Source organism: Peromyscus maniculatus, chromosome 1, assembly GCF_049852395.1.
Source record: "Peromyscus maniculatus bairdii isolate BWxNUB_F1_BW_parent chromosome 1, HU_Pman_BW_mat_3.1, whole genome shotgun sequence".
NCBI lineage: Eukaryota > Metazoa > Chordata > Mammalia > Rodentia > Cricetidae > Peromyscus > Peromyscus maniculatus.
The window spans coordinates 93265961-93291186 of NC_134852.1; the positions used below are offsets into that span (position 1 = coordinate 93265961).

General features: G+C 39.0%; 1 protein-coding gene and 1 long non-coding RNA gene across 2 annotated transcripts in view; both read right to left on the reverse strand.

The window, feature by feature from the left end:
* Positions 1–24836, reverse strand: part of Hdgfl3 (HDGF like 3) — a 51987-nt gene extending 27151 nt beyond the window's left edge. Inside the window, exon 1 of the mRNA XM_076546235.1 lies at positions 24672–24836. Coding sequence (XP_076402350.1) covers positions 24672–24755 — 84 coding nt within the window. The 5' untranslated portion in view covers positions 24756–24836. The remainder of the gene's footprint in view (positions 1–24671) is intronic.
* LOC143267597 (uncharacterized) lies at positions 2253–10130 on the reverse strand. Its single transcript, XR_013042879.1, has 2 exons — positions 8093–10130; positions 2253–7912 (listed from the first exon to the last, which is right to left on the reverse strand). It is a non-coding gene; the product is annotated as an uncharacterized LOC143267597 (long non-coding RNA).
* Positions 24837–25226: the final 390 nt, after the last annotated feature.

A 25226-nucleotide genomic window follows, 5' to 3' on the forward strand; every position in this document is an offset into this window, starting at 1 on the left:
TGGTTTACAGGGCTGGTTCCAGGACAGCCAATGCTACAGAAAGAAACCCTATCTTCAAAAACAAAAACAAAAACAAAAACAAAAGCAAACAAACAAAAAGATCAAAACAAGTCATTTCAGTGTGAAGAATTTTGCCTCGTTTATTCCTGAAAATTAAAAAAATACATGACCAGATTTTCTAATTATAACATGTTCCAAAATTAGTCTGCTGACTGTAAACATTCTTGGAGCTAGTCAACACATGCATGGGCGATGTTTTTAGTTACTGGACAACGGGAAGCACAGGACTAGAGCCCCCAGGAATCAGTGTTTAAAGAAGCCTCAAGTGATTTTGACCCACGCTGTAAGACTTGTCAGCCTCTTCCGGTTCTTGTAGATGAGCTGTACTGTTTGTATTAACATGAAAGTCCTCTAAATCTTTAGGCCTTTTGTATTTGGACTGAAAAAAATATATCAATGCAAGCTTGTTTTCCTAATTCTTTAAGGAAGTACTATTAAATATGTAACCTTTTAGAAAAAAAATCTTATAGAAATTGGAAATTCACAAGCAGTTAAAAAATAGGAATCAAATCCCAGGAGTCAAAATGAATTACGGAACAGATCAGACTGGTTTGATATAAAACAGGCATTCGTCTGATGAATAGAATCACCATTGTGTGATATAAGCAGATGTTTTGTTATTTAAAATAAGATGGGCTTGTTTTCTTGTGTATTTTTAAAAGCTAATATTACTTCTACATGTTAAAAATTAAGAAAAATGTAAACAAATTACAATTCTGAGATTTTTTTTACTTTTTTTTTTTTTTTGTCTCACTAGGTAGCCCACACTGGCTTCAAACTCAATATCCATTTCACTAGGCTTTCTGAGTGCTGAGATTATAGGTATGCTCTACACACTTAGCTCCTCACAACTATTTTTCTTTGTGTGTAACTGCATATCTGTGTAGAGGCCAAGAGGCCATGGGGTGTCTTCCTCTAGTGCTCTATTTTACTCCTTCGAGATAGGGTCTTACACTGAACATGGAGCTCACTGGTCAACCTTGGATTTGTTTTTAAAAACAAAGCCCCAAATCCTCACTTTTGAAGTTATCACTCTTTATGTGAAACACTATTGTGGTGTTCTGAATATCTCACTATTTTAGATGTCTAAAAGCTCCTATCTTCTCTGATGTTGCTGGTAGAGTTTAACATGATAACTAGGCTTATAGCAGTGGTTCTCAACCTTCCTATTGCTGAGACCTTTTAATATAGTTCCTCATTTGTTGTGACCCCCAACCATAAATTATTTTTATTGCTACTTCATAACTGTAACTTTGCTACTTTTATTAGTTGTAATGTAAATATATCTGATATGTGACCCCTGTTAAAGAGGGTTGTGACCCACAGGTTAAAAACAACTGGCTTAAATGACAAGATCTGAAAGTTCAACATCACTTGATATAATTGGGAGGGCCTCTACTGACAGCTCTCCCAACTTGTACCTATGGATACGGCCCTCATACAAATAATCTTTTCCAATCAAAGACATCAGGCAGAGCTCCTACTATGCCCAAGTAGCAGCATTCAGTTCCCTGTCAACCCCTGAAATTATTCTAGCAACCAAACATATCCTCCTGTGGTAACCACATGGTACCTGATCCTACTGAAACTATGAACATTTACATGGTCCACTGTTTCTGAGTAGAACTACCATTGACCCTGTGTAGTGTATGGTGTCTTTTTTTCACTCCAGGCTTTGAGTAATTAATAATCTGTTGCCTGTCATATCTGCCTAGTATTGGGTCTTTAGCCATCCCCACAACTATACAGTAGGGAATGAATTAGTGATTAAAACACACCAACATGAAGGTAATGTAATCATGACATGGAGACCAAGGGATTCCACATGGTGGTGAATAATTTGAATAATTTGTGTGCTTATTCATTCTGAGAGTCTAGTTGGTGGCTGAGGTTGCTAAGTGGTGAAGGGTCAGAAGTCCTAAGGAGCAGGGCCTAGGGAAAGACACTAAGGTTTCTCCCTGGGCAAGATGTCTTCTATTAGAAGTGATCATGCTCAGTTCTTTTGCTTCATTCAAATTTCTGTTCGGCTTCATCAGAAAGATTTCTTTACAACCTACTTCAAACCACTTCCTTCCCTATCATTCCTCCCCTTTCTGTTTTAATATTTTTAACCCTTTTCTGACACAGGAATGTATGTCTGTACGTATCTGTCTCTTGACATTGAAATAATCTGTTAACGTTTTGTCTTACTCACTACTGTAATCCCACTGCAAACAGCAATGCCTGAATGGAAGAAGTTTGAAATTGAATCCTAACTCTATGTGCCGGGTGTCTGAAAAGGGGGGTAGCAATAGAATCAAAGTACTGAATAAAGGTTGGGAGATAGCTTAGAGGGTAAAACTGTTTGCTGCCCAAGCCTGGCAACATGAATTTGAGTTCCATTCCAGGAACACATAATAGAAGGAGGGAGCCGACTCCAGAAATTTGTTCTCTGATCTCTGTGCATGCTGTGGCACATGCACGCCCCTACTCACAGACGCAGAGTATCTTGTTTGATACAGGTTGTTCCTATGTTTCACAGGGGGCCTCAAACCTGCAGTTCTCCTATGTCAGCCTCCTGATGAGTTAGGACTGCATGACCTGTCGCTGTAGACAGCAGACATCATTACTTGTTTATTAAAACTATTAATCATTTTCCTTTGTGGCTTATGAGTTTGGATCTTGCTTAAGGGCTTTTGAAAAAAGTCCCAGATTACAAAGAACATTTCTTATGTTTTCTCTTCCACGGCTTCCCTTATTTATTTAGAGACAGGGTCTCACTCTGGCCTTAAATTTAACAATCGTCTTGCCTCCGCATCCCAAGTGCTTGGATTATAGGTATGAACTACAATGCTAGGTACTTTCATGGTTTTAATGAATTATTTTCTTAACCTAGAAATGTGCCTGAAACTGGGTACAGGAAAATGGACAAACCATAGATAAATGCTAGTAATGCAACTTACTACACATACTTAAGAAATGTGTAGCATTGCTTTTACTGTAAAATCTAAGAAATATACCATAGTCTAACAATTCTACTGCTAGCAAACAGTCCATCCTGTGGAAGAGCCTGAAACCACAAAGAAACCAATGTTCACTTGAGCTCTCCGACCCAAAGAAACGTAAGGCCATTAATATAGGTAGAAATGGTCAATAAATGTTCAATAGTATATACTACCTAAGTCCTCATAGACCATAGCGTCATGATCTATTATGTACTTGAAAAGCTGGTAATTTATCAAGATCAAGTGGATACACACTGGAAAAAAAGGTAATCTCATAAAACTGTGAGTGTGTTCGTTTAAACACAAAACATCAGAAGGGTATATTCTGAACTGTGTCTACCAGTTACCTCTGTAAGGTAGAGTAAGTAGTGCTACAAATTTACATTTTCTTTTGAAATGAAAACACAAACACAGGTACACAAAATGGTGATGCATTTCATATTTTGTACCAGCTCTACAAAACCTGTCTAAAAAAAGAAATGCACAGGGCATGGATTTCTCACTAAAGAATGGCTAGAGAACCTATCATGTGCCAAGGATTATTCTTGGTCTACATGTGCCAAGGACTATTCCTTTAGCCAAGCTTTCTAAGGACAGAGCCCATGAAACCCGTCTGACTGGATAGAACACCTTTTCCCACTGAAGACAGCTTTTAGAGCCTCCAATTCTACACAAGGTTGGAATTTTAAAGAATCTTAATTCCACTATATATGGGGTGTGTGTGGGCAGGGCACAGCAAGTAGCCTGCTGCAGAGCTGGGGATAAGACTGGGGTATTGGTTTTGGAGGAGCTGAGCTCTGGAGAGGTGAAAATCTGCAGTTAGCATACTTGCTTCCTGTGGGCTCCTGCTGGAGTTGGGGGCTGGAATAAAGCAATAGGGGTAGTTTAGGAGGGGAAGATCTGTGTGACCCACTGGAGATGGGGGGCAGGAGGAAAGGGCAGACTCAGCAGGTGGTCTGCTAGAGAGCTAGGGATAAGACTCAAAGCAATTCCACTAAAATCAGGAACAACACAAGGTTGTCCACTCTCTTCATACTTACTCAATATGGTACTTGATATTTACTTAGCTAGAGTAATAAGACAATTGAAGGAGATCAAGGGGATACAAATTGGAAAGGAAGAAATCAAAGTATCTTTATTTGTAAGTGATATGATAGTATACATGAATGACCCTTAAAATTCTATCAGAGAACTCCCACAGATGATAAACACCTTTCAGCAAAGTGACTGGATACAAGATTAACTGAAAAGAATCAGTAGCTCTATATTCAAATGACAAATGGACTGAGAAAGAAATCAGGGAAACATCTTTCACAATAGCCTCAAAGAATATAAAGTATCTTGGGTTAATTCTAACCAAGCAAGTGAAAGACTTGTATGATAAAAACTTTAAAACATTGAAGAAAGAAACTAAAGAAGATAGCACAAGATGGAAAGATCTCCTGTTCTCATGGACTGGTAGGATTAACATAGTAGAAATGGCTATCCTACTGAAAGCAATGTACAGATTCAGTGCCATCACCATTAAAACCCCAACACAATTCTTCACAGATTGCAAGGACAATTTTCTGCTTCATATGGGAACACAAAAAACCCAAGATAGCTAAAACAATCCTGAATAATAATGCTGGAGGTTTCACAATCTCCAATTTCAAGATCTACTACAGAGCGATAGTAATAAAAACAGCATGGTACTGGCATAAAAACAGACACATTGATCAGTGGAACCGAACTGAAGAACCACACATAAATCCACACACTTATGGACATCCGATTTTTGATAGAGCAGCCAGAAATACACTCTGAACAAAAGAAAGCATCTTCAACAAATGGTGCTGATCAAACTGGACAGCTGCATGTAGAAGAATCCAAGTAGATCCATACTTATCACCCTGTACAAAACTAACTCCAAGTGGATCAAAGAACTCAACATAAAATCAGATACACTGAACCTGATAGAAGAGAAAGGAGGGAATAGCCTTGAACTCATCAGCAAGAGGAAAGACTTTCTGAGCAGACCACCATTAGCACAGACACTAAGATCAATAATTTATAAATAAATGGGACTTCATAAAACAAAAGTTTCCGCATGGCAAAAGACACCATCATTTGGACAAAGTGGCAGCCTACAGAATGGGGAAAATATATATATTTTCAAACTACACATCTATTTGGGATAATTTGGGAAGAATGCAGTCAAAATCCATGAAAATTTGTTCTAGCATAACAAACAGGGTGGAGATGGCAAGAGATGGAGAATGGTATGGTGTGGCTCTCCTTTGCCCTTTCTCCATGACTTCAACCTACAAAAAGAAGATCCCTTGAGAGCTGAGGTATGTCTTCTAGATCTTTAGATGACTCAAATCTGTGAAATCCTTGAGAGAGGCTGCAGACAGAATCATTCCGTTAGGTACTCTGATGGCAGCATGAAATCAAGGGTGACTGTCAGGGGTTCCTGTAAAGAATGCCAAACTCTATGGATCACCCACAAGACTTAGTATGGGATTCAATTAAATCCTGTCCAAGAAGGCCAGGTGGTGACTTCAGGGGGAAACCAAGCTGAAAACATGAAAAGATGATTAGGGAAAAGAGCACTAGGAGGATGTACGTTTACTTGTCTCAAGGGGGTGTAGATGAGGTAATCCCAGGAATGCTGCTGGTTGGAGAGTTGCAGGCTGCTTTGAAAATGGCTCCTAATGACTCCATTCCTGAGTCATTGTGTGTGAAATCTCCCTTCTAGAGTGCAGGCTAGATCTAGCTATACACTAGTAATGAATGGAACATGGCAAACGTGATTAGATAGCACTTCTAGGTGAATCAGGACAAGGACTTCTGTTGTGCTGTAACCTGCTCTATTCAGCCCGCAAGGCATGGGGTACAGGACATCCTCTGACTGACAGCTGTGAAGAAATGAATTCCTTAGGTCAACAAACCATGAGGATCTGAATCCTTCCAACTACTCATGCATCTTGAAAATGGATCAGAGCCAAAGGATCCACACCTACAGAAACTATGAAATAATAAATGTGTGCTGTTTTAAGCCACTAAATTTTAGAGTAATCTGCTATCATGAAAATATTTAGTTTGGAGTGGTAACATATTATAACAGAGATTAGTAAGTAATATCATAAAGACAATTAGGGAGTCATTAAGAAGAAACTGCAAAGAATTCACAAGCACGAACCAGCTTTAAACAATTGCCTTGTCCAGGCAGCAGAAACACCAGGTTCCCAGTTGTTTATCAAGTATGAGTAAGAACTTTCAACAGAAGACTGGCATGTGGAAAGCCAGAGTTCAACATTCTGTACCCAAATAAAACAAAAAAACTTAAATGCCATTTCTACCTCACTTGCACTCTGAGGTGACCAAAAGCTGAAGAATATGGCTAGTAAGAATGTGGGGGAAACGGGTCCACAAGATAGGCATGGTCAGAAATATTACTTGAACCCTTTGCTACTGTAATAGGCCAGCATTCAGGAGGCGTGTAGAAATTACTTTAGATAGGAAAAAAACGGTTGAAAGTAAAATGCAAAGTTTTTAATCACTACACAGAATTCTCTATATTTACTATTGATTTGTGTGTGTTTAACCAGATCTGACTTCAGGACTTTTCAGTAGCAGACCTCACCCAAGGAGGCAGGAGAAAGGCCAATATCATGTAAGTAGAGATAAAACATAGCTTCACAGAGAAAGATGAGAAAACAAATAAGTCCTATCAGTTAAATTATACTTAACACCAAAAGACACAAGAGAAAACTAACTAGGGTACATAAAGCATTTTATGAACAGTAGTTAGCAAAAACACAGATATCCAACAAGCTGACAGGTATTACGTTATTTCCTTTTAAAATTAAAAATCAATAATAATTTAAATATTTCTTCTCTAAAACCTAAGTGTGTAAAAACCTCTTTGTCTACTGAGCAAACATGTTTAACAATAGAGGATATCAGATAATTGTGTTCACAATTTACACTCAATTGAGCACTGCTAGCTGTTTGTAGATTTAACTATTAAATTGTCCCAATGTTCATTTTTAGTCTCATATTATTTAGTTTATATCCAAAATAAAGGTGGTTAAAAATGGAAAGCAAAAGTAGCAAAGTGAACATGGAAAGAACATTAGTGAAAAGCATAAAATAATAACAGTTCTGTATATTTGTTACAAGTAAAAGTAAAATATTACAAATTGAACCTTGAGCAGTGTAAAGATTTTTCCATCTGAACCAACATTGAAAGGTTAATAAAAAGGGAGTATTTACCAACTAGCACTTTATTTTTAAAATTAATTGCCCCTTAAGAGTGTTATTGTTTTGACTATCTGTTGGTTTCTTCTACATGTGTGCGTCCATATTACATAAAAAGATATATGTAGCTGAAAGTTTTCCTGTGTCCTGCCCAGTCTGTAGCTGCTCAGACCCAAGTAAACACAAATTTAACTAATTTAATTAATTAAAACAGCTTGGCCATTAGCTCAGGCTTACTACTGACTAGCTCTTACACCTAAACTCAGCCCATTTCTGTTAATCTAAATGTTGCCACGTATTCTGTGACACACAGGTAAAGCCACAGAAAACCACTCTTTCCCCTCAGAAAACAGCCACCACTGTCTAACAGATTTACCTGAGAGTTCACAAGTCTAGGAGAAGATGGAAAGGTAAGTCTGTCTCTAAAAAGAAAAAGGATCTCCATGATCAAACAGCTTCTGTGACATGCCTGTAGCTGAATGTATTCCTGTGTCCCACTTCTCACATGTAGAGACAGAAGGAACTTTATTTTTCTCTTCATTATGAAAATTCCTGAAATTGGCATAGACTAAGTGGCACAGATCCAATTAACTTAATGACTAACAATCCAATGATTATAAAACCTATACATTTGCCGGGCGGTGGTGGCGCACGCCTTTAATCCCAGCACTCGGGAGGCAGAGCCAGGCGGATCTCCGTGAGTTCGAGGCCAGCCTGGGCTATCAAGTGAGCTCCAGGAAAGGCGCAAAGCTACGCAGAGAAACCCTGTCTCGAAAAAACCAAAAAAAAAAAAAAAAAAAAACCTATACATTCACCTTTCCCTTAGAGATAGAATTGTGCCTTGCTTTTCTGTACTTTTTGCACTACCTTTATTTATATACCAGTGCTCAATCTCAATGAAATAGATTGCTAGGATTTGTTGGGTCATAGCTTATCTATATATTTTCATTTTAATAGCCATTAGCAGACTTTCCAAAAGAGCTGCAGTAACTCATTTCCACCAAGGTATAAAAAGGAGCTCTTTCCCCATCTTTGATAGCATTTGGGTGTTACTTTTCTTTTAAATTTGCATTTTCTGATTGATGGATAAGGTTAAACATCTTTTCATAGCTTTATTGGCCATTATAATTTGCCCTCTGGCAAACTGCCTATTTATATTTCATTTCTCTACAGAATTTTTTTGTATTATTCTCTGCCCTCTCTTACCCCCATATTTGTTATGTCTTTGTAGACATTTTATTCTTTTGACTTCCAAGACACCTCTCTCTCTCTCTCTCTCTCTCTCTCTCTCTCTCTCTCTCTCTCTCTCTCTCTCTCTCTCTCTCTCTCTCTCACACACACACACACACACACACACACACACACACATCTATCTCACCAACTACCTCATCTCATGAGTCGCCTGTATTTTCACTTATAGCTATTGGTGATCTTCATGGCTTTAAATGTCATCTATAAATTGATGAGTTTCATTTTGTAAATACCCAAATGCCAGAGCTTTCTGAGCCTAAGATCACATAGAGAGGTTGTCCTAAAAAATCTTATGGTTTAACCTGCTGATTATTGCCTAAGTAATCATCACCATCTACACAGCTGTTTCCTACCAGACACTGGGAATACACTGTTGATTTAATTTTCTTCAAAGGCAATACACCTTGGTCATAGACAACTTCTTCTAATTATATTGCTAAGAAACATCGCCAAACTAGCTACTTCTTTCCAAGTCCACTGTTCTCTCTAGTCCTTGTTAATCATCTATGACCCAAACTTTTACAGGTCTCCTAAAAAGGCCCTTTCATTCAACATCCCTAATCCTTACCCTCCCCAACTGTGCACCTAGCTTCAATTCTTCAGTTCCTAAATATAAATCAGATTGTTGTTTACCTGCTCAAGACCCCTAATGACTTTTCACCACTGTAAATATTCTAACTAGGTTATAGAACCCAAGATCCTACATAACAAGGCTTGTGTTTACCTTGCAAAACTCATCTCCTGTGTCTCATCACCTAAATGGGAATCTGCACAAGCCTTACTCATCTACTTGCTCTTTCTTGACTATTCCAACCTCACTGCTGCTTTTCCTTCAGGAGTTGTATGGATTTCTCCCACAGAATGATAAAATCTGCTCAGACATTTCATTTTCAGAATGGTCTTCCTTTGATCATGCAGACACACACACACCCTCTCCGACAGCCTCATCTCCTCAGAATTACATCATAAGCACCCTCTTAAGCTTGCTTCATCTCCTGTTGGCTCATGGTTCAATTACATTACATATAATATTGTTTGTTGGCTTATCCACAAATCCCTTCTAAACTAAACATGTCACAAGAACAGAAACATTTTTCATATTGTTCAGTATTAAATCCTAGCACCTGGGACAATGTCTAGTGTGGTGGTTATTCTTGGTTGTCAACCTGACTACATCTGATCTGGTATCAACCAAGCAGTTGGGCACAACAGTAGATTTTCTTGATTGGATTATTTGAGGTGGGAAGGCCCACCCTAAATCTGGTCCGCATCTTTTGGTAACAACCCACATAAAAGGACATGGAAGAAGGAGGCTTTGCTTTTTGCCTGGTTATCTTCACTCTCACTGGCAAGTTCATCTACCATGCTGGTGAGACATTCCTTCACAAGTATTAGAACCTACTTCTTTGGGATTCCAAAACAGACTGCAGAACAGCAGCTATCTCTGATTCTTTGGGGACCCTAGCACCAGATTGGGACTGCTGAGACATACTGTCTCATGGACTGAACAACTTCTGGATCCTTGGCCTATTGGGGAATACCCATTATTGAATACTTGAACCACAGACTTTAAGCCACTCTAATTAATATATATATATATATATATATATATATATATATATATATATATTCCTAGTCTTCTAGAGGTGGGGATATATGTGCTATGGAAATTATAGATGCTGAATCAGAAAGCATGTAACATTCAATTTCACAATATAAACTATATTCCAAAGTGCTGGACCATTATATAATCCATCAGTCATATCATCAGCAATATATGATACTTGCAAATTTCTTAATTTCTGGCATTCCCATAATGATATTAATCTGTAATTCTGTCAGCACTTTTCTTATAGCATTATACTTATAGGCATTATGTATTTCTTCAATGAAATGGCTGTTTGTGTAGTTTTGTTCATTTTTCTATTGAGCTGCCTGTCTTTATCTACTTGATTCATTATATACACTAGAGCTGTATAGGTTCCATGTGTTGTGAGCATCCTTTCTGATATGTGGTTTACCTTTGCAACTTCACTAGGGAATTTTTAAAGTTGATTTTAATGAGCTCAAATTTACCAATCTTCCCCTTTACAGTTCATCTCCTCTATGTTCTTGTCATAAAATTCTTCCCTGCTCTTGAGACATAATGACATTCTCAGACATCCTAAAAATCTCTTCACACTTTCATTGGACGTTTGTATATGGTGTAATAATAGATGTTTGGTTTGATGTAGATGCTGTGACAGCTAACTCATCTGGATATCTGATGTGATACTAATCTTGACTCAACTTGATTAGGATTAAAGATGCCCAGGCAGTGAGTAAAGCACTTCTCTGGGTGTGCTTGTGGGAGCACTGTCAGAGGTGATTAGATTAGGAGGCTCTGACCCCATCAATGACTTGACTAGTCAGAGGTAACAGGATCGAGGAGGGTGAGGACGAGAGGAAGTGGGTAACTGGAGGCTTGCCTTTGAAGGGTCTAACTTGGGCCCTGCCCATGTTGTTACTCTCTCCTGCTTCCTGGCTACAGTGAAGTAAGTAAAGTTCTGCTCTATCATGCCCTTTCTACTACGGTGCTCTGCTTCCTTCCAGCATAGAGGAGTGGAAGCAGATGACCATGGACTTAAACCCCTAAAGCCATGAGCAAAAACAAATGCTCTTTAAACCATTTCAGTTATTTGCCAAAAAGGAAAACAAAAAGCCCAGTACAATGCACAGGACTAACTAAGCATGTCATACTACTTTAAAACACTCCTGTCTGTAATCTCACCCTGTCACCTACTGTGGATGTCATTATCTGTGGACCAGTTTCTGCACTCACTTCTATGTTCTGCTATTTTATAAAGTTCCATCATCTTAATTCTTGTTCAGAAATGTTTTGTCTTGGCTGTTATTTTACATACATTTAAAAGAATAGAAACAAAAATAAAACATAATTGAAACACACATAATATCAGCAAAAATTATAATTAGACTAAAATGCATTTAAAATAAATGTGCAGAAAATTACAGAGACATTTAAATGTCTAAATAAATAGAGAAGCAAACTACATTCATGGATAAGAAACCTCACTATTATGTCAGTTCTTCCTATATTAACCCATAGATGGAACTTGAATCCAATTAAAATCCAAAATCCCAACACAGCTCACTGATTGGAAATATTCAGAACTGTAAGTCTAAGTCTTTAACAACAACATGTTTTGTAAAACATGTTAAAATGTTACCTAGTTCTAAACGCACATCTTTCTTTTGAAGTAAGTCTAGAGCTTTTTCCTGATAATCTTGAATTATCTGCTCTGTCTTTTGGAATTCATGTTTCAGAAAGTTGACTTTCCCACAGTACACTTCATTAATTATTATTTTCTCTCTAATGATTTATTTTTGTTCTGGTTATTTCCCCCCAAGTCTGGCTTCTGTTTGGCTAGTTTATTTTCTGTAGTACTGATTCTACAAGCTGTCTGGGTGTTTACAGACTCCACCCTGGCTCTTCTTATTTTGTGTCATCATTGTTAACATGCTGTTTTCCTCACTGAGAAAACCACTTGAAGGAGCATGGACTGGGATGAAGAGAAAGCGTAACACAAAGGACACAGAGCCCCTGGGCAAGGAAAAAATAATGCAGAGTCCAACGAGAGAGACACTGTATCATTTCAAATTTAGAATTGTAGCAATTATCTTACATGCCTCTGAAAACAGGGACATATGCACTGATGATACTAGACAAATGGCAAACATCACACATTTCATAATCTATCAAATATCTCAAAAATTTAACCTACAGCAGTAATAATACCACTCTAAGGACTTAATGCATCCCTCTGTAAAGTATTTCTTTTTTAGGGCAAAATATAAAGTAGTTTTGTTGTCTTTCAAAAAGTTGCAACACAAAAGTAAACAAATCAAAACAAAAACAGAAACTATTTTGATGGTCATGTGCTCCTGCCAGGGAAAGTAAGCAGAAGGAAGAAATTATCAGTGTATGCTATGGTTTTAAAATCACACAACTATAAGTATTTTGATTAGGAAGCTAATGTTATTTTTGATGTAGTAATATAATTGCTAATAAAATAAGGGGTGAGGTTCAATGAGCTTTCTTCTCCAACTTGCTTTTGGTCAGGGTGTTTCATCACAGCAAGGTAACCCTGATTAAGACATACTTCATCACAACCTTTTCCCTCTGGTTTTTAGAGAGTAAGTGGCCATACCTATTCTCCTGGACCTACCTCACTAGTTCTTCACTCACACAAAGGAACATTCTTTGGTTCTTGAAAGTAAAGGAAATTCTGACACAACATGGATGAATCTGGAGGACATTATGTTAAGTAAAATAAACCAGTCACGGAAATATATATAATGTATAATTCTACTTATATGAGATGCCTAGACAAATAACATACAGAGAGACAGAATGTAGAATAGTGTTTGCCAAGGGTTAGCAGGCAGGAAATGGAGAGCTACTGTTTAATGGACATAGAGTTTCAGTTTACAGGAGGAAATAAGTTCTAGAGATAGATGGAGGTGATATTACATTACTAACTAATGTACACTGTGCACAGTTATTAAGCTGGTATATGCTCTATTAACAAGGAGCTGATACAGGAAGACTAAAAGTTCTAGGCTAGCCTGAGCTACTTAAGAAACATTAAGTATTACATTTTCTATCAAACACTGTAAAACTTGTATTTAGGACAAGGAATGCAAATTTTAAATTCACTCCCACCAGGTAAAACCTTTGTTTATACAAAGTCTCTGCTGCATTCTCTGAACTTAAATGAATTAAGTGGCACACCTCAGCCAGCTTTTCTTCATTTCCTTTCTGTGGATTCTTTTAAACCCAGCCAATCCATGCAAGACTGTGAGACTGGCCCCAGCCAATGGGGGAAAGACACAGTCAGCACCTGCAGCAGAATCAAATCCAAGCGCACTCCCGCTACCCCTTGCTCCCCTGCTTTGGTGAGCTGCACACCCTTTTGATTACGAGTCTAGTTCTGCCCTGTTGAGACACTTGAGCTGGAATGGTGGTCTTTTTCTTTGCAACCTGGGACATAGCTCTAATAATAGCAAAATCCTGCCCGAAACAAACAAGATAGAGTTAAGATGGTTTTCTGGTATGCGTATTATACCATAACTTAAAAAAACCACAATTATAACAAGCACATAAATAGTTCACTCCAAGTCTGAGTTATCTTTTTTCCATGAACTTCTAATTTTCTTAAGTAATGGTTCATGATATTTAAAATTCTATTTAAAATAGTTATATGTGTGTATGTATGTGTGTTATGTGCCAGCTAGGTGTTAAAATAATTGTGCATGTGTGTGTGCGCGCGCGTGCGAGTGTGCGTGTGGTGTGCCAGCTAGGTGTGTGTGTTACCAAGGAGGCCAAAAGCAGATGTAACTGGAGTTACAGGCAGTTATGACCCACCCAATGTGGGTACTGGGAACCAAATTTGAATCCTCTAGAAGACAAAGCATTCTTAACCATCTCTCTAGGCCAAGTCATGATGTCTAATTGTCAAAACCAGAGTGATTTCCTTATTTACTTTCACTTCTTCCTTTATGTTATACAAGTGAATAAAGAGCACCAATTTTAGCAAAGCACTTTCTATTAACTGACTGGAATTCTAGGCAACTTAGTTGGTTGCCTAGATTAATACATTTAAATTTTCTCATCTTCAAAATAACAACACTGGAAGTTATCTTAAACGTACATTTCAGCCATTTTTCTTTTGAGTACTGCCTGCAGGAAGGGAAGCAAGAGAACAAAATGTCAAAGCAGGCTCATTCAGGATTTAGTGATCTCTCTCTAGGGCCTTTATTTAAATGCCATTTTATTGAAGGGGTTTCTTCTGAATATTCTATGTAACACAGAAACATCTTCTCTGCACTCTGCATACCTGGTAGCACACATCATCTCCCCTCAGCTATTTAAGTAATGCCTGAAGACAGTCTTTGCCAGATTCCAAATGTATAAACCCTGCCTTTAGACCAGTGCCTGGAGTACAGGCACTCAATAAATAGCAGTTGAATGAAGAGATGAATAAACTTGCATTGCAGGAGGTAAAGCACACAATTTACTGGATAGTTTAAGAACTGGAGATAGGATTTCAGTATATCAATTACTATAATTTGGCAACTTGGAGGAGATACTTAGAATCTCTCTAGACTTTAGGTTTTTCCACCTGTAAAAGGAGGGATAATAATGTTTATTATATAGGGCTTCTGTGCTGATTAATGGGACACAAACAAATGCTATAGAAATGCTCCAAAATTCCTCCTTTAAACATGTTTTTCCCTCTCACATTTATTTATGTCGTGTGTGAGTGCTCTAGCGCTTATGGAGGTAAGACAGTAACTTTTGGATGTGGGTTCTCTTCTTCCATAGCCTGTATTCCATAAACTTGCCTTGTACACCTGTTAGTTTTGTGAACATAACAGTCCTTGTCCTTAGTCACAGAGGGTCTGACACTTGAACAGTTTAGCACTGTAAACCCAAGCAAACTTTAGAGCCTCAATATCAGTCAGGGAACATTATGTAGTCAGACTGTAAATAAATACACAATTAGCAAATACATGGTACTTATTACCCTTAACAAGTCATATACATGAAACTATAACAGCTTCAAGGTAGTTATAGATATATTACAGTTCAAAAGTTAGAAGGAAGGTGAATGTAGAAAAGTTTCAGCCTGTTTTAAAGCTTTTTGAAAACAAGGAAGATATAGGTCTGGATGATTAAAATTTCTTAACAGAATATCACTTTCATTTCTTATATTCTATGACTTTCATGTAAGACTGTAGCTCTATCAAAATACAAACTTCAGAAATGTGAGTAAACCATCATTATTTCTAAAACCCAACAATTATTCCATATAAACACATATATTACACAATAGATTAACTTCCTTTGGTCTAACAGACCAAAACCATGTCAACCTAATTTTACATCCAATTAAATATAAAACTATCAGGCTGCATCACATATAGAAGAACTATGGTTTGGTTAAAAAAATCCTGGTGTGTGTATTAGTATTTATTTTTTACTGTTGAATATAGCAAAAGCAAACAAAATAAAAAACTGCCATGTAAATCAACAATTACTCATTTTTCAGAGTCTAAATCTTCAAAACTAGTGAGTTAATCTTCATATAGCAGTCCAATGAAGTAGAAAGTTTTACTTTGAAAACAGCTGATCTCATACTGAAAATCTACCAAACAAAGATAGGTAGAGACAAAATTCGTTTACAATCCATTTAATTCAAAAAACTCACTGAAAATTTATAATACTGCTCCCTCTAGACATGCATTCCCCTAAAATTAAAGATGTCATTAGGACAAAGTTCTAGTTTGTATTAGTTTGATTCTAGTTCTTCAGAATAAAAAAAGGAGAGTTCTAAAGCTGAGTGATTTTCTGACATTTCTGCCTACATAATTTTTCCAATCTTCTGTGAAACTTATTTTTATATGTGTTAACCACTACTGGATCTTTTAACAGCTTTACTCTTAGGCATATTTTCCATTAGAAACTCATTACTGTGTTATCAAGAATTTTCTACTGCCCATACAAGAAACATTGTTGCTACCACTGACTGTACCAGCCTGTGGAAACTGGACAGCTCCACTTCTGGGTAGTCTTATACTATTATCAGAATTTCCCTGAAGCTTGAGCCCCAGTGACCAAACAGAAAGGTTAATTTATTCACTGACCCATTTGTACATCAACATAGTCATAGATCCTGCCCCCCAAATTCTGAAGCCACGTGGAATCTCTAGAAATGGCTCATTACACTTGGGAATCTTACAATGGAAAGTCCCCACAATTCCCAGAAGATAATGCCAAAATGATTATTATAAAATTACAAGGAAATTGATGAGAAAATACACCCACCAAGCCATATAAGCATTTACTGAGGTTTTTACTAGGTTTCTTGCATTATGTAAATAGAGCTGGGTGCTTCTGGAGGTACCTGAATAGCCACTTAGTATTTCTTTCATGCATAGTTTAGTAGGAAATCCCTAGGAAAGAGATCTGAGAAGTTATTATCCTTCTTACTCTAAGGTATGCTCAACCTGACAGACTTGAACAGCAGTAGAGTAAGAGGCTTGTCTTTTATCCCATCTGATGTTTGGAGAGTACCTGTTCTCTTTTACACATACAGATTTTAAATCCTTACACAAGTCAATAATACTATGCAATTAACTCAGATTTGATTTTAATAGTTCTCTGATTTCTCTAAATGCACAACTACTATCTTATTTTATCTTCTCTTGAATCAAAGGGCTTTTAAAGAGATAGACTAGAGAAATACAATACAAACCACTATAGTAATTATTCTCCGATTTAAGATTGCCAGTTTTATAGATGCAGGATCTATCTATCTATCTATCTATCTATCTATCTATCTATCTATCTATCTAACCTTCTTACATATTGCCAAATGTTTCTTTAGTCCTTTCATCTAATCTAATGTCACACTTTATAAATTCTTGAGCCATTCTTAGTGGTAAGGGATTAAGATAAATGGTAGTGTTTGCTTAGGAATCCTGAGGCCCTGGGTTTGATTCCCAGCACTCTATAACTGAGCATGGTAATTCCTAACACTCAGAGGGTATACACGGAAAGATCAGATGTTTAAGGATATTTATTATTTCAAACTGGATTTGAGGTCAGCCTGGGAAATATGAGCCTCTGTTTTAAAATAAGAACAAAAATACGATATTTATTAATTGTTAATCTTTAATGTATTTCTTAAAATAAATTTTTGGGAATAAAAAATATTATTATATTTACCTTACCATATTATCAAGATATATATGTAATATATACACTCTCAGAGATAATCAATCTAACCATAATTAAATAACTTAATTATAAATGTGTACATGTAAGCTGACAAATTTATTTATTTATTGGTACTGAAGATAGAACCTAGAACTTTATGCATGCTACACAATCTTTAAAAGTCGAGTCATTTACTTTAAGTGACCAGGAAGAAAACGGGTATTCTTTTTCTTAGCCAGTGAACATGTAGGAGTCAAAACTTCTCTGCTAAAGCAATTCTAGTAATATAAATCCAAAGTTCTAAAATGCACACATGCTCCATGACTTATGATTTCTAGAGAATCATCAAAAGAAAATAACTAATGATCTAGCAAAAAGAATGTTTCTGAGCCTTGTTCTATAGTTATAAACTTGAATAAACTATGTCGTATAACAGAAACTATTATAATTTATAACCATAGTAAGTGCATATTCACATTGGTTATAGCTAGGTACAGTGATATTAATCTTTCTATAATGAATATTATTCACACAATACAACTTTCTACTCAAGAGAAATTAGTATCTACAACATGAAATTCAATCCATTTTTTACAAGTTGATAATAGTTCAAATAATATATAGTATTGTCAACTGTATTAGAGAAAAGACCACTAGTGACTTGCAAGAGTCCTTTACAAGTGGCACTTCTACTTTACCTATTGTGATGACCATTGGTATTTTATAAAAGCCTCTTGGTGTTTATAAAATACAAGCCTCACAGTGGTAGCACACACCTTTAATCCCAGCATTTGGGAAGCAGAGGCAGGCAGATCTCTATGAATGTGAAGCTAGCCTGGTCTAATTAGATTCACAAACTAAACTAGCCTAAATTATTTTCATTCTTTTTTGTCTATTTTGTTTTTTGAGACAGGGTTTCTCTGTGTAGCCCGCTGTCCTGGAACTCACTCTGTAGACCAGCCTGGCTTCAAACCTACAGAGATCCGCCTGCCTCTGTCTCCTGAGAGCTGGGATTAAGGCGTGCGCCACCCCCACCAGGTTTCATTTTCACATTCTTATTCGTAATTTCTTTACTTATTTCACTAGAGACAGGTGACAACCTGGAGACCACGTTTTCAGTTGCAGGGCTTGAAGTGATCAGAAAGGCATTTTGCCATGGCCTATACCAATAACCACATCAAACAGACCAGGTTCTGATCTGACCTTTGGATACTCTTAATAATAGAAAACTTTCTCTTGTTTACTAGCTTATATTGTTTTAATACTAGAGAACATTTCCAATAAAGTTGTATATAATTCTAAACTATCAATCTTCTTACAAAAGAATCATAAACAATATCTTATAGTAGAGATTTCATGACAGAATTAATGCACAGATTGGTATTAAGGATTTAAGTTGCCTATCTGCTCTCAGTTTATGTAAAAGAAATGAGACAGTCTGCCTGTTTCTTGGCAAGGTCAATGCAGCCCCGGAGGAAAGGCTTAGAGAGCCTGTGTTATTTTCTACCTGAAGACAACTTCTCTGGACGCACACCAAAGTAGTGAACATTATGGATATCTTACTTTATGTTGAGACTGGAAAGAACTTAAATTCTTGAAAATATGTGCCCTGCTTTCCAGAAATAAAGTCTTATATTCTAGTATTTTATTGCCAAAGGCAAACAAACAAATACATGAACACTACCACCTGGACAGTGCTATGGTGAAGAAACTCAATTGTTCCAAAATGTTTACATTAATAAAGATTATAAAAATACTTTATATTTATACTTTTAATGTGCCACAGATTTAATCCAAACTTTAAATTGTACCTAGCATTGTGCCTCACACAAAACAAAATCTCAGCAAGAGTTCAGCACTTCAAGCAATATAGGAGGGTAAGGTAAAATGCTTTACTGTAAAGTTCTCTCAAGTGAGAGAGGCCGAGACAGACCCAAAACGTGATCCAAAGCGACTGAGTAAGGAAGGAACAGAAAGACAAATGCAGGCAAACAAATGACACTGAAACCAGAACTCAAAGGAGACCTAAGAGGAAATTCTAGAGAAGCAAATGCAATCTGTTTTCTTCTTTGTCTTCAGTGCCTAGAGATGCAACCCAGGGATTCACATTGCTAAGTGAGCACTATCCCTGAGCTAAATCTCTAGCAGCAAAAGGAAAGCAAAACACTGAAATCTAAAACTGGGGAGATCTGATCCATGTAGCCTACAGGATCAGTTGTGTGAGAGGGGGTGCATTACCACATACTGCTCCAAAATGTGTTTCTAAAAACTAAGATAGGACTCCATCACAGCACACAAATCGTAAGCGTGCAACTTGACAAGCTTTTCCGTGAGCACGCGCTTATCCAACAGCAAGAGATGAAGACAGGGAACAACTGCAGCGCTTCTTCGCACTGCATGCTGGTCACCACGCTCAGCTCCGCTTGTTCCTGGACACCGTAGAAACAGATGTACACTCATACACTGTCATGTCTGGCTTCTTTCCCTTAACTTTACTTTTTTGTGTGGGTATCAGTAACACATGACAGAGTTGTCTACTTATTCTCCTGTGAGGGGACATTTGGTTGTTTCTATTAGTCTATTATGAATAAATCGCTTTGTCTGGACACTTTTCTTCAGATCTTTTGGTGGACACTTATTTTTTTCTTGGTTCTATGACGATAGACTGCTAGCCACAAAGCAGGTTTGTGTTCAATTTCAGTAGACAGGGCCAGATTCTGAAAATGAGTACATCAATTACTTATGAAGAGTGTTGGAGAGTCCACATAAAAATATATTGAAACTTTGAGGCTGGGGGTGGGGGCTTGCTATGTTACCCAGACTGGCCTTGAACTTCTGGACTCAAGCCATCTTCCTGTGTTGGCCTCCTGAGTAGTGGGACTAAAGGCATGGGCTAATATGCCTGGAAATAACTTGGGGGAGGGAAGAAGAACTAGGAATTAAATTCAGGGCCTCATGCATACAAAGCACATGATTTACTACTGAAGTGATATATCAATTTTTTCAGTTTAAAAAGGCTCTGGAATTGAAGCACAACCGCTGTGAGGCTATTCTCCGAACTGGGTACCAAAGTGCTCAAAACTCACACACGAGGTGAATGGGGAGTGTGGGAAGAAAAGACTTTTCTATCCGAATCTTTTATTCTTTTATCTAAAAAGTCAATTTCACTATCATTTAATATAAGAATTGACATTAATGCCCTTATCTTAGGCTCACTGTGACTTACTGTCATTTGGGAGGGCTTGGTTGCACAGAATTAAGGAATATTTAATTCACCTAGCTTTCACCACACAGACAAATGGCTAAAGAAGGTCTACACAGGTAATATTAATGAATACAAGCACACAACTTTACAAAACGACTCAACCGGCACGTGTAATCTAAAAAACAAACCAAACCTCTTTAGATGATTAAAAGCTATGGCCTCCCGATCAATTGGGTCTCACAAGGCACAGGCCAAAAATATTCTAAAAACTACGGCTTAAAAATATGGATTTAATACATTACTGTTAATATTCTGACAATAAAAGATTTGAGCCATAAAGTATCCTTATGTCATGGTCATCACCTTTGGATAATTTTAATGTTTATTTTATAATGTACATAGTAGTAGTATAAAATAAGAGGCATATATAATTTTAAGGTAAATTTACACATACTAGAAATGCATGCTGAAATTTTACCAACAGGATATTCAATCGATGGAGTTCAGATCCTTGTTTAGTGCACGTGTTTTTTTTTAGTATTAGGTTAGAAAATCTTTATGCACAGATGAACTTCTAGTTCTATACACAACAGTCCACAGAAATATCTAGCTACCTTAATGTTAAAATAACACAGGCAAACAGTAGGAAAGAAGGGAAGAAGACAGGAACTAGGCAGGAAGAGACACAAGAGAAATTTCCTAGTTACTGGTACTAGTCTACATCTTGGTAGGTATTTTTTTATTGTGTCTGTATATATATTAGTCAAATTCAGTCAATGTACATTTAGGTTTCCTTCTACATAAATTTTACCACACAAGGAAAAAAATAAAGATTCATTAAATATGCTGACTTATAGTTAATGACAAGCATATTTAATTAATTATAATATAAATTATAATGTCTATAACTTACTTTGAAGTATCAAATATCAAATTAAGATAGACTGCTGTATGGATAGAAGGATTGATATGTGAACAGGTATGTGATGAATACAGTATAATTAATGAAAATCTAAGTGAAAGTTATATGGAAGCTCACTGAATAATTGAACATCTCTTTGGTTTTCATGGTAAAATACTGAGAAAATTAACACATCTACTAAAGAGCTGAAAACTGACAGACATTAACTTAAAATGGCATAATGGTACAATGTAAGTTATAAATTTATAATGGGAAAAGTAGGAATATTCAAGCACATTGCTTTGGGATACAGCAGTATTTTATCCTCAGGGTATGTTTCAAAATTCACAGTGGATGTCTGTAGTAGGGACAATACCATTGCCTATAAACAGTTTTATTTTTTCTTGAAATACATATAACTATGAAAAAGTTAAACTTATAAATTAGGTAAAGAGATTAACAATAAAGAATAATTAAAACAATATATTGTAATAAGTTATTTGAATGTGGTCTTCCCCTGTCTCCCAAAATACTGTATAGCACTGCACTCTACTTTTGAACTGTGGAAAATGAAAGCACTGATCAAGGAAACTAACAAACTCTTTATGTAGGGAGAATTATCTATTTTACAGACTACTAAGTTGAAATTCAGAAAGATTACAGAAGTATGGCCAGACCATTAAGTGTCAAGGCCAGGCAGGAGTGGAATCCAACTTTTCCAAGTCTTGGGTCCTCTTGACTCATACTTCTCACAAGGTGCCTCCCTGAACCAAACATCTTCCTCACAAGCAAGGGAACTGTTCTTCCATTCCTGGACGGACCAGCTTGGACTTTTCAGCTCCTTCCTACCGTATCAAGCTTCTCTTCCCACAGTAGGTGTGTCTCTGGAGCTTCACATATTGCAGTCCCCACATTACTACATTTTATATAAAGTGAAAGTACTGGAAATATGAGTAAGATTTGTTTTACAGTTAGTATTTTTAAATATCAACTGACAAAGTTTTTTTTTTTTTTTATTTTTCCAGACAGGGTTTCTCTGTGTAGCTTTGTGCCTTTCATGGAACTCGCTTTGGAGACCAGGCTGGCCTTTAATCCCAGCACTCTGGAGGCAGAGGAAGGCGGATCTCTGTGAGTTCGAGGTCAACTGACAAAGTTATAAGCATGTATAAAATGAGGGATAATGCTGCATAAAATTGAGATGAGAACATGTTTTACCATATGTAATCAAGAGTAGGACCTCAAAATATCTTTTTCTCCTAACCTTTACCTTTCCTCAGAATGCAAAATGTTGCTCATTATAAAATAATTTTTCATAACCTTAGAACCTTTCCTTAAAGTTAAATGTGAACACACAGAGACTCTTCTTCCATGCATCATTTTAAATATGAAAACCTAATGGGTTTGTGCTTTCTCATTTCCTTTTCTATCTTGGTTTGGGATTCTATCTTCCAAGAACATTTTTGTACAATTAGATACACTTTTGTAGTACAGAATTACCACAGGTGGCCAACCTGTGAGAGCAGTATGTTAATGAGATTGTTTTTAAGCATTTTCTTTTGGACCATCAGAAGATACTTTTCAAAGGCAGGATTGTAAGGAATGGCTGTGGCCTTTCACTTTTGAGTATGCACATACAACCTCACAGCTGTATTATTTCTTACTTGACAAATACACACAGGGACTCCCTAAAAGACTCCTAAAGTCACACTTCTTGCCCTTGTAAGTATTATATACTGTTTTGTAGCATCAAAAACAAAACAACAAGCAGTAATTCTACACTGAAAACCTCGCCTTGTTTAAGGACCTGGGGTTTCGTGCATGAAGAACTTCTCACAGCCTATCGGAGTCTGAGTGCGGCTGGTTTTTTTTTTTTCCCCTCTTGATGCCTGAGGTTGTTAGTGTTGGAAGGACTCTGGAGATGGTTGTTTTATAGCGGTAGAAATGGATGTGCTGGCAGTTCAAATGACTAGTTCCTAGCAGTGCCTAAACCACACACCAGATCCCCTGAATTCCCAGCCCAGTGTCCTTTCCATTTTAAAATCATGCCCAAACAAACGTTTAAAAATATGGTTATGTCCATCCATTACCTCAACTCCACTAAATTCCAGCCTGCCCCTCCTGATGTCACTTCCTCTTGTGAATGAGTGTTTTCCCCTTGGTCTTGTTATCTTCATTACCACACAGCACTTGAATTCACACTCCCAATCTCTGTCAGCTTTTCCATGGGCTGTGTTTGTTCCTCCATGATACCAACACTGTCTCCAAAATGCCTCGACTATCCCTTAACTACATCTATTTCAGGCAGTCAACTGCCAACTATCACAAAATTAGAGGTAAAAGTGATTTATATTTTAAAACATAAAGCGCGCACACACCGGGTGCTGCTGCTTCCTCAGTCCAGGGAGTGTAAGGAAAACGCCGAATGCCAGGTATTCAATGCAGATGCTTTCTAGAGAAAAACCCAGCGACAGCCTCGCTATTTAGGAAGAGAGCGATCGCGGGCTGTGTGTGGTTCGGGGCCAAGAAGAAGGCTCGCAAACTGACCTAAAACAAATATGGAGGTGAAAAGGCACAAGGAGCTTCCTGAAGTCCTCGGCCGCTGACCGGGCTATCTGGTGTCAGTTTCTAAGAACGAGGGGGGCACCAGGGTGGCACACGGACAATGCGAGTGCATCGCGCTCGGGGCGGGGGGAGGACACTCAACAAGTCTGGAAGGGGAAGGAGGATGCACTGAGCTGGAAGATGCTGCCACGAGGCTCGCGCTGGCCTCGGCCCGACCACGGACCCTTTCGGGGACTGACCTCCCCCACGGGCTCTCGCCGGCTGGGGGACAGCCTTTGGCTCTCCTACCTGCCTCGACGTTCGCCCGGGACCGGGGGAGGGGGGGTGTCTACCCAGGACCGTGCTGGGGAGCCGGCGCCTCCACCCCGGGCCCGCTTCCCTTCCCGATCAAGAAGGCGACGTCGGGCCTGTCGGGCCGGACCCGCCTTCGAAAGTGGGCGTCAGGATGGCCGCCGAGCGGCCGGGCGGCCGGGCGAGGGCGCCGCCGGAACCCTGGCCTGGGGGCCCCCGGGGCCCGGTGCGCAGCGCGGCTCGCGGCGGAGCCCAGGCGGCGGCCCCGGCCGTGCGGCGGGCTCGCGCCGAGGTGCTGGGGAAAGGGGGCGGGCGCGCCATCATGAAGGGAAAATGGTGGGCGGGCGGGCCCGCGCGCGCCGCCGCTGCCGCCGCCGCCGCCGTACTCACCCGGGCGGGCCAGTGCGGGTAGCCCTTCATCTTGGCGAAAACCAGGTCTCCCGCTTTGTACTCGCGGGGCCGCGGACGCGCCATCCCGGTCGTTCCCCTGCCCGCTCGTCCTTGGTCGCCGCGAAGATGCCGGGGAGGCCGCCCGCCCCCCTCCACGCCCCGCGCCCCCCGCGCGCGCGCGCGCGGGGCCGACGGGGACCGCGCCGCGCTCTCCCCCGCGGGCCTCCGGAGTCGGGCGTGCGAGCGGCCGCTCCGACGAGAGGCAGCGGCCGAGGCGAGCGGTGTCTCTCTCTCTCTGGGGTGTATGGGGTGGGGTGGAGGGGGGGAGACCCGCAGGCCCCGGCAGATCCCCGCCCGGCTGCGGGGGAGGGGAGCACGCGTCCGGCCGCGCCGAGTCCTGATGCTGCTGCTGCTGCTGCCGCCGCCGCCGCCGCCGCTACCGCCGCCGCGTGCAGCTCCCAGGAGCCGCGTCGCCGCTTCCCCGCCGAGCTTTCTGGGCGCCGTGCGAGCTCCGGGCCTCGCGCCTCCTCCGAATTCCTCCTCGGGCAGCGACCG